Source organism: Cibotium barometz, chromosome 21 (assembly GCF_041138505.1).
Source record: "Cibotium barometz isolate CiBa-2024 chromosome 21, ASM4113850v1, whole genome shotgun sequence".
Lineage (NCBI taxonomy): Eukaryota > Viridiplantae > Streptophyta > Polypodiopsida > Cyatheales > Cibotiaceae > Cibotium > Cibotium barometz.
The window spans coordinates 57203135-57214310 of NC_141066.1; the positions used below are offsets into that span (position 1 = coordinate 57203135).

Sequence of the window (11176 nt, forward strand, 5' to 3'; positions counted from 1 at the left end):
GGAAGAGGAAGTGTTTGATGATATGGTGCGGTATCTTTTTAGGGATGATCCCAAAGGTATGGACGATGATGATATGGAACAAGAGCATCTTTACAAGGCTTCATCGACACCGATTTTTGAAGGGTGCACATTCTCTATTTTACGTGCTTCACTTGAACTACTCAATATACAAACAGTTTATGGATGGAGCAATGCAAGCCTTGACGCATTATTGAAGTAAGCATTCTAACTTGCAAATTTGAATTAGTGGTTTAGGGTTTAGGGTTTAGGGTTTAGGGTTTAGGACTAATTGATGATATTGGATGCAGGCTATTATCAAACATGCTTCCAAAGGGGAATAGACTACCCACCTCAAGAGACATAGCGAGGCGCTATGTGACATCTCTTGGAGGATTGGATTATGATCGCATACATGCATGCGTCAATGATTGCATTCTCTTTCGTGGCACGCATAAGCATCATCATATAGGTGTGTGTATGTGTGTCTAAAGTGAAGAATTGTGTCCCATAATACACAATATTGGGAGAAAAAAGCAAAACCATCATCACATATTTATGTGTGTGTGTGCCTAAAGTGAAGAATTAATAAAGAATTCTGTCGTCCCATAATACACAATATTGGGAGAAGAAAGAAAAACTATCATCACATATTTATGGTGCATATTGTATATTTCTTCTACATCTTGATTGTGCATTAAATTCAAACTCGTGATTCATTTCTATCACTATAGTAGTGTTGATTTTTTTCACTCACGAGGGTTTATCCGTTCTCTTGCGGGTATAAATAATTACTCCACAAAGACCCTACCTTCTCTAAAGTTTAGATTAAGCTTAAAGATAGTGATTGGAACCCATAGAAGATTACTTATTTCATGATGGTTACCTCTATTCTTTCAAAAGACCCTAACTTGTCTAAAGTTTGGATCAAGCTTAAAGATAATAATTAGTACCCATATAAGATCACTTATTTAATGATGGTTACCTCTTTTCTTCTAAAAGAGATCATGTGTTACTCATCCTTTTAGTCATTTTATCTTGGAGGAAATGCATCAAGTGCCATACATGGGTCATAGAGTTTTCTCTCCTACCTTGAAATTTAGTCTCTAGAAAATTCTTTTGGCCTTATCTTCAACAAGATGTAGCAAATTTTGTGGCTGAATGTTCTATTATCAAAAACTCAAAAGCTACAAAGGTAAGACCCAAGGACTTCTCACACCTCTACCAATCTCAAATAATACTTGGGAATGGATATTTATGGAGTTCTTTAATTTACAAGTTTGCCAACTACATCCAGTCATAACAATATGATTTGAACTAAGCCAGACTATTTAAGTAAGCAAGCATATTTCTTGCCTTTTATAAGAAGACTTTGGAATATTTCTCTTTTCTCTAAATTAGACATTGAGTTATACTTTTCCACATCTTTCCATCTAAAAATGAATGGACTGATTGGGATTAGTAAACAACACTATCTTAGATCTAGTTAGAGCCTATGTTTCCTAGCAACCTAGTTCACAGGATAAGTACATTCATCTTCTCCAGTGTGCATACATAACAATACCTCTCATTTGGCTAGTGGTCATACACCTTTTCAGACTGTGTATGGAAAACCTATCTCTGTTCTAGCTACGTAACTTTTCCACAAAATTGAAGGTACTGATCAATTCACTATAGACTTTAATTACATTTTGAGTGAGGTAAGTGGCTCTATTGCAAAAACTCAAGAATAATATATTAATAAAGCAATCCAATAATATAATATCTATATCTTTTGATAAAGGTGATTATCTACTTTTGAGCATTGAGAAACCATGACTTAAAAGTGTTCCAAATCTCCTTGGGGAGTTCACTATATGTAAACCTAATATATCACGTGCGTTCAAGGCCTATTCTAAAACTCTTTATTTATAGATTTTGCATATTTAAATCAAAACTTTTTCAATAAAAATCTACTTTAAAAAAATCAAATTCTATAAGTAGCACCCTTGTGTAAAAATATTTCTCCCAAAAACTTAAATCAAGAATGCCTTTTTGTTGAACTCAGGTGATAAGTTACATACTCCCAAAAGAAAAATTCACAGTTGTCAAACTTGCACCAAGATTTTATGGACCTTATAGGATGATTCACAAGATTAATGATGTTGCTTATAGATTAGAATTGCCTTCTCATCGGCAGATTCATAACTTATTTCATGTTAGTTTGCTTAAACCTTTTAGGGGTCACTTTCCACTCATCCTATTTATGAGGATTCACCCCTTATTGAGTGTGAGTAAGAAGTTTTATTTCCAGATGCTATCATCAAAACTAGCAAATTACATCTATCCACAGTGGCAATCAATTTGTCCAATATTTATTGACATTCTCGTGAAGATGCCAAAAGAATACTTGAGAAATATTTTTGCGCCTTCCCTGAAATCCTTCGTTCTTTTCAACATACCCATAATTGATGGAAATTGAAAACTCAAGAAAGGGAGAATGTATTTTAAGACCTCTTCATGCCAAATTACATTAATATCATAGGTGATGCCATTATAAATATTAATACATTTGGTGCACATTGTGATTCTCCTAAAGTACTGAGATGCTTGATGAACATGTGTGTGGTGATGATTTGTTTACCTGTAGAATATGTGTTGGATTTACAAATTATTTTCTTAGGGACTCTAGTTTTTTATTATAGTTAATTTGTATCATTAGGTGATTCCTATAGTACTTACGCCTATAGAATATGTGTGTGGTGATGGCTTGTTTACCTATGGAATATGTGTTAGATTTAACAATTAAATTATTTGTTGGATATTTTGAAGGTGAGGAGTACTTAGATTGAGGTGAATGCACATAAATTATTTTTTTTGGAAGGCATTCACAATTTTGAAGAAGCTTTGTGAATATGTGCAAGCTTGTTCACACCTCATGGTTTATGTTGCATTTGTTGCAATGTCTTTATATTTAATGGTTGATTGATTCATATGCTTGAGAAATTGATTCCACAATTACGTAGATGGAGATTCTTGCACGAAGTCAACAATAGCATCTTTTTATATAGAACCCACATCCCTATAGTAATTCATTTTGCAGCGCTCACTAGCTATCTAGGATCAAATTAGAGCTCTATAATTACATGCAATCATCTCCATATTTAGAGCTCTTTAATTGCACGTAATGTTTTCCGACATCGACATATAGATGAATAAAAAATCATCAATTGGCCGGAGAAGATAAAGCAAATGGTAGCTCTCTCGTTGCCACTATTTTCTCTCTCTCTCTCTCTCTCTCTCTCTCTCTCTCTCTCTCTCTCTCTCTCTCTCTCTCACACACACACACACACACACACACCACATCTTGTAAAATCTATGTGTATATTTATCAGACTAGTCACTTTATTGTGAAGCATAAAATTCTTGCATAAATATCTTTCTGTAGATGGTTGATTTGCGAATGAGACTATAGTGCTTTGGTCACTTTGAGTTTAGCATCACCATCACCTCAAGATAAGTAGCCCTACACATAATAAAACAGATTGCATAATCCAATGCCTATATGTTTTTGAAAAATTTGTAGTACTCGATTGAGTGGATCTCAAAGATTGTTAGATTTCCACTCTTGAATTACATTTTCTCAAGGCACATTTAATCCCCTTGAGTTAGGCTTGCATTATGTTGAATGTTGAGCTGGTGTAACATTCTCAAAGTAGACACTATTCTTATCTTTTATGTTTTTTAATTTGTTTTACTTTTTGGAACTTATAATTTGTTTTACTTTTTGGAACTTATAATTTGTTTAAATGTTATTTTGAATTTTGTAATTTTTTTTATTTTTTAATGGTTTTAGATGTTTTTTATTTTTTTGAGGTTTTAGATGTTTTTGGTATTTTATATATTTTGGTGTTTTTGGTGTTTTCAAATGTTAACATGACAAAAGAGACTTACTTGCATGCAAAGAGCATGCAAATAGCCTTTTAAGTGAAGTGCAAATATTTAGCCAATCTAATTTATGTCTCAAACGCCCAAAAGTAAGCACAAAGTGCTTTATGAATGTAAACAATTTGAATTGCAAACAACTTGTCTTGCTTTGTTTCTATGCATGTATTGACTCAAAAAGGAACCGTTGGTGCACATATGAATGTGTTATGGGGTCCCTAAGTTAGGACTTAGCATGTATGCACTTAAAAAGGATCATGGGTGCACACATGCATGCATTATGGGTCCTAAAGTAAGGCCTAAGCATTGCCAACAAGTAGCCCAACTTTCCTTGCTCACAACAACTCCAAACTTTGAAAATATATAGAGAAAAAAATATCTCGGGACATCACCCATTCCAGTTGTGTTCTTGACCCAACACACTTAACTTTGAAGTTTCTAAAAAAGGTGAAACCTCAAGTGTGGAAGTGTAAGAAGGAGACCACTCATTACATGGAGTAGACAATATGAGTGTTGGTCACCATCCTAGATCTCATATAGGAGAATCTCACCACCATGGATTATTGTGCCATAGGCATCAAGGTAATCTGTATTCATAAAAGATATCAAAAGGCACCTTTACAACTATGTGTGCCATTATCTTATATACCTTGGCCCATTTCACACTCAATTATTATACCCATGCCCATAAGCCTAGGCCTCAAATCCCAACATATGAACATGCACATGAACATAGGCATCAAGGTAATGTGTATTCATAAAAGATATCAAAAGGTACCTTTACAACTATGCACCATTGTCTTATATACCTTGGCCCATTTCACACTCAAATCGTTTGTGTGTTTAATGATAGAATCAACCACTAGTAATGATAAAGGTCCCAAAATGTGTTTTATAGACATTACAATATAAAAATTTGAGCTGGTTTTGATGATAAGGAAACAATTGGAAATAGAAAAAGTGTTATGGATACAAATATTGTTACAGATTTTTTTAAGAGGAACAAGTTTGAGCTTTTAAGAGGAATATTTTTTTATTTTTTATTCTTTTTGTGTTTGAGTTATTTTCCCCTCTAATAGTAGCCCAATGAATGTAAAAATGACATTTTGAGATAAATTTTCTACTAAAATCATGGAATTTTTCACGCCCTACCAAAATTTTCTACCAAAATCATGGAATTTCACTCCAAGGCATCTTATAGTGGTCTAAAGATACTAGTTCCATATCGTTAGCAAGATATGGAACCCAAAACGTGGCCTTCTCACTTAAAGGTGGTATGGCTTAAATTTAAGAACCCTTAAAGACTCCATGAAAATCAAAAGATGGTAGTCTCTGAAGCAAAAAATACGTGATACTTTTTAAGACGAAGACTTTCAAGATTATAAGTTCTTTGATTATGGAAAAATGAGAGAGTGAGAGTGTCTATGACTGTGCGCATATATGTGATTACGAGTGAGAGTGGAAGTGATAGTTATAAATGCGAGTGAGTTGGGTGGGTAGTTTTGAGCTCATAAGAGCAGCTTTAAGTAATTTTCCAATTGGAAATGCAGTTGGACTACCTCTTGCAACTTCTTTTGTTCCCTCTTATGATCTTTCAGCTTTTTGTATGTCTTGTATTTTGGAGCCCCACATCTCATCTATGTCTAAGATTGAACCTATTTGAGGTTCTTATCCTTAACCACTAAGAACACCTTTAGCAAGTGTCTGTACATATTGGCGCATAGTTGGCAAAGCCTTGATTTCATTAGCTAATGTATGGGATTTCATGCTAACCTTTTTGGAAGCTTTCTTAGCCTTTAATGGAGGCTTTAGAGAAGCTTCCATTAATAAGTGATGCGTTGTATAATAAGTGATGCACTGTATAAACATGTAAAAAAACATGTTTTCTTTTTTTGCATCTGACTATGTGCATTGCATTGCCATTTGCATAGGGCAATGCAAATGATATACTTAAAAGCTTTGATAAGGCTAAATTCAGGCCATGTGATTGATTCCAAGCAAAAAGCCAATTTTATGCAAAGCGATGCACTCTGAAAAACTCATGATTTTGGAACTCGAGTTATCAAATGCATCGCCTTGCCTTTCCATGTAGCAAGGATGTTGCACGGTATACTTGAATGCCTTGGCATCGCCTTCTGCCACCATCACATCTTTGGAAACATATAATTAAGGCTTAGTTCCACACACTTGGCATACTAAACATTGCCTTTTTCTCGACACACCAATGGATTGTAAAACTTAAGGCTTAAAATCCATTCGATGAGACCAAAGGATCAATGTGATCCAAAGGATAGAAACATTTGGAATTAGAAATTGTTCTAGGATGGCCTGCTGATGTGATTTATCCCCTCGAATGAACATAATGGATCAATGTTGACATGGGCTGATTAGTATAAAAGGTTTTATCGAACGAGTATGATATTTATCAGTTGTAGGCAAATCGCTAGGTAACCATTTACCTTACCGTTTATCTGAGACATCGCACCACACGTAATGCCTCTCTCTCGCACATCAAGTTACATCCCATGGGTAATTATCCCTACACCACATACGTATTTCTTAGGGAAATGTGTGGTCACAATAACTAGTCAATTACCTTTCCAACCCTTTCGAGCATCCCTAATCGTTCCATCTTCGAAATCTTATTGAATTTCACATCCTACGAGTGTTTACTGTGCTCCCAAAAGGAAGATTTTGAATCACACACCCTACAAGTGTCTACTATGCTCCCAAAAGGAATTCCGACAAGAAAAAGAATTAGTGTGGAATAAATTTCACGAATTAACAAAACGTAAAATTGTCATATAGGAGAGAGGAGGACACATTTATGTCGTGTTACCAACAAGCACCACACACGCCGGGGCCTTTACGACATCGCTCTACGTTACATTGTTACAAGGGTAAAATGAGAAACGCACACGCACCCTACATTATTACAAGGCAATTATTGAACGATTGAAGGAGTTCGGAGAAAGGGGAAGAGAGGTCCATTAAAAGATAGTTTGTAGAAATTCGGCTCAAAGTTCAAACAATGTTGTCGTGACTCGTTCGTACTATACTCTTGATTTGCATATAGGAAATGCGACTGGGTCTGCCGGGCTCATTCAACGTTGTCATTAGGCTTAGTCGCAGCAGTGAGCACATATAAGGCCCAGTTCACATAAGGCGGCGGAAGGAATTTAAAAAGTGTAGAAGCCAACAAAAAGTTGCCATATGGACATTAGTGTTCACATAGAGCGGCGGAAGAGAAGGTTGAGAGGTGCCACATCGTGGAAGAAAAAAGGGAGTTTTGTTCCAATCCCCCCCCCTTGGAACAAACTTCTTCCACCCTCCAACTTGGCAAAAAGTGCCATGTTGGCACCAATCAACTCTTGGCTCTACTTTCCATGTTTTTGTTTTATTCTTTCTTCCGCCGCCCGAAAGGTTCACACTGGGCGGCGGAAGAAAATTAGTGCAGTCTTCCTTCCGCCCTCTGTGTGAACACTCCTGTGGCGGAAGTGTGCATTTTTTAACTTTTCCACCTGGAATTGCTCATTTTTGAGTGTGTTTTCCGCCGCTTCACTGTGAACTGGGCCTAAAAGGCAGGCCAAGGGCGTCCCACAACCACCACATCTTAAGGCTCTCTCTCTCTCTCTCTCTCTCTCTCTCTCACATCAGCTACCTCTCCTCCGAGCGATCAACAACCTCCTTGATACTGCCAAGTATCCAACGTCAGTACATGGCCTTGCGTAATCTAGGCACAGCCCCTAGTCAGATCAGGAGCAGCACCGCCTTCTCCAGCCCGCAGCGACGCGTTTCGAAGGGGTCGCCAGCTGTGCAGGCTTTTGGTTGCACAGCACGCCATGGTGCGAGTAATTCGACAGCTCTGAGTAGTGCTAGGCTGCTTGATTACAGAAGCAGCAGCTCCGGTCGGAGTAGGAGCCTCCCCCCATCAACTGCCTCAATGTTTATGCCGTCGGCAGAGCAAGAACTGCAAAATTGTGATCAGGCAACCACTAGCAGTTCAACCAGCTCTTCCCCGCAGCGGCCCTTTTATACATCGATGAAGGCAGACCCTCTGGGTTTCTGGGACAGCCACAAGGGCCTACACAAAGCTGAGGAGGATGATGAGGAGCTATTCCTTGTGGCGGAGCTGCGGCTGCTGGCCAATGCGGCCAGTGACAGAGCCGAGATGCACGCCATCCTGGCTCAGCAGCGCGACAACTGGAATAAGCTCTTCCAGCGCATGCTCTCGGCAGCCACCATGACGGCGTGCCTTCTGGGTGGCCTGGATGGGCAGGCCCATAGCCTGAGCCTAAGCTTGCCGGCGCTGCTGCTCAATGCCGGCTGCGCGGCCATGATGGCCGTCATCAACCAGTTCCAGCCGTCGCAACTCGCGGAGGAGCAGCGCACTGTCGCCCGCCTCTTTCGTAAGCTGGCCCGCGACGTGGACTACGCTCTGCAGGTGGCTCCCCATCTCAGGCAGCACACCCCGTTGCTACTGTGGGACTCTCGGCGCCGGCTCGAGGCTCTCGATAAGGCTTACCCCATGCCCCTGACCCCCGGCGGCCTCGAGAAATTCCCCGCCAAAGTGGCCCCTCCTGTGCTTATAGCGCCCCCCGCCAACGATCATAACACGGAGTCATCCATATTTATCAACGACGGAACCACGTCCAACGGCTGGGACAGACACGCCACCAGCGATTTGGAGCATGTGGCCGCCCTTCTCCACAGTTCCGATATCAAGACCTACACCAGCTGGGCGCAGACTCTGGTCAATGTGAACAAGTGCCTGGCAGTGGCCGCGCCAATGTTTGCCGCATCGGCCGCCGTCCTGAATGGATTGAGCAGCATGGGACTCGGCATCAGTAACTTGGGCATGTTGGCAGCGATGTGCAGCGTGCTTGCTGCCTTTGCGGGAAGCTTCTCGCACGACATGCAGCTCGGCATGGTGTTTGAGCTCTACCGCAACTCTGCAGGCTACTACGCGGACATTGAGGCGTCGATTCAGGAGACTCTCAGTGCACCATTGGAGCAGCGAGAGAACGGCGTGCTCTTCCACCAATGGGTGGCTTACCAATTGGGCCGCTCCGCTGCTGCAGTCTCCAAGAAAAACCGTTCTCCCATCGTGCCCGCAGATTCCAAGGCAGCAGGCACCCTCTTTTGATGCGACTTAACGGCGTGACATTCCATTCCACACCGCATTAAAATGGTGCTCGCGGATTCTGCCACTGTCTGCTGCTCATCAGAGTCGAGCAGCTAGCAGCGACACGGACACTCTCTTTGCTTATCATCAGAGTCGAGCAACCAACAGTGCTGAGATTTGAAGCCTTCAGAGGGCATCCAAACCCTTCAAACCTTCTAGAGAAGGCCTCTCGAAAAACAGGGTTGACCTCTCGAAAAACAGGGTTGACCACTATGAAGGCCCGTCGAAAAACAGGGTTGACCACTACGTCGAAAAATAGGGTTCAAAAAGAACGCCACTTATATATTTTGAAACCCTCTTAGAAAATAGGGTTGAAAAAGAAGGCCGCTATTTTGAAATTTCAACCTAATGAGAGTCGACGACCAGGATGACTAATTCTTGTGTATACAATCTACCCCCGCACTCTTTGTAACATACAAATCTCAATCACGAGAGTAAATTTTGTCCAAAATTGTTTCAGCTCTAGAGGACATCCCGGCCGATGCGCGTCTTGTTTATAGTCGTAGATGATAGTGATGCTAATTTCTGTTCCGCATTTTCTCCATCCTTAATGTATATCCCCACCAAAAACAAAACATACATGTACTCTTGACACACAAAGGTGGTCATGCCAATGGCAATTCTTTCTATGTAACCCCTTTCAAGGCAAGAGAAGACGGTAGGCTGTTGGTGGCTTTTCCATTTTTATCAATTGTAATTAACACTGTGGGTATAATTAGGGTTTCGTGTTCATGGCATCTTCTTTTTTTTTTGCAAATGCATTATGCACTTGTAAAGCTTTTCTTTACCTCTCGCCCTTTTTTTAATGTTGTAATATTTCAATATTGACTTTCCACTACAAGGGATAAGGTCTATGGCTATGAGCACAGCCACGCCCACAACAAAGAAAAATGGAAACAAAAATTTTGCTATGTGTGAGGCCAGATGCACGGCTTGGTGCCTGCCACCATGAGCACGACCACACACGCAGCCAATTAGCCGTGTAAATGGTGACACGTATGGCCACGTGTATAGCTGTGAATATGGACACTCGTGTATAGCAATGAATATAGCATGTGTTTTTGGAGTGCCCCATCGAGAGAAGGGAAGCTCACAATGGGTGTTTCCGAGACGATCCAATAATGCTTGCTACACAAGAAAAAAAAAGAAGAGGCAATAAAAAAACTTAAATCATCTATTGCATCTTGCATCACATACTAGCCTTACAATGAGAAAACAAAATAGAAACAAAAATGATAAGAACGGGCATACCGTTGATGCTGGTTTTTTGAAGAGGCCAGTATTGGAACCCTACATTACCAATATTCAACCTATGTCAACATAGTAAAGTTTCAATACAAAGTTACTAGCACCCAAACCGCATATGCATTGAGAAGACTAGAGACACATTTTGTGCAAGGACAAGGCGCGACCTTAAGCGCACGAAGAAAGGTAAGGGAGGTAAGCCCTATTCCTATTGCTATTGATACATGATGTGTCTATTTGCATCATTAGGGTGTGCGAATCCATCAAGAAGGGTGTGCATGTATCCATCAAGAAGGGTGTGTGTGTAGATATGTGTAGGTATGCAAATGTGTTAGGTGCAGATGTAGATGTGTGTAGGTATGTGCATGTGTGAATGTTTATAGATGTGTGTAGGTGTGTGCATGTTTGAATGTATCTAGATGTGTGTATGTGTATGTATGTGTGTGTGAAGTAGACAAGGATAGAGGGAGGGAGAGGCTAGGAAACCTTACCCATTAGAGCATCTTGAGGAAGAGAAGGACGAGAGAACCTTGAGGAGAAGGAAGGGGAAGGAGAAGGAGAGAGGGAGAGAGGGAGACTAGGGAGAGGGGAAACCTTACCCGCCGTGAGAGCTCCTTAAGGAGGACAAGGTAGAGAGCACCTTAAGGATTTGGTCGTAAGAAGGAGGAGAGCACCTTGAGGAGGAGGAGAGCACTTAAGGAGGAGAGATGGAGATGCCCTGCAACAAGACGCAATAAGGGAGAAAATGTAGGATTTGGGGTTTGGGAAAAATTTCATGACACGCATCTCTCTCTCTCTCTCTCTCTCTCTCTCTCTCTCTCTCTC

At 40.5% G+C, this 11176-nt stretch overlaps 1 protein-coding gene across 1 annotated transcript; it reads left to right on the forward strand.

The window, feature by feature from the left end:
• The first annotated feature begins 7529 nt into the window (after nucleotides 1-7529).
• Nucleotides 7530-9557, forward strand: LOC147627416 (putative F-box protein At4g22030). Its single transcript, XM_086816214.1, has one exon. It carries the CDS (start codon nucleotides 7640-7642, stop codon nucleotides 9065-9067), a length of 1428 nt encoding a protein of 475 aa, XP_086672340.1. The 5' UTR covers nucleotides 7530-7639; the 3' UTR covers nucleotides 9068-9557.
• Nucleotides 9558-11176: the final 1619 nt, after the last annotated feature.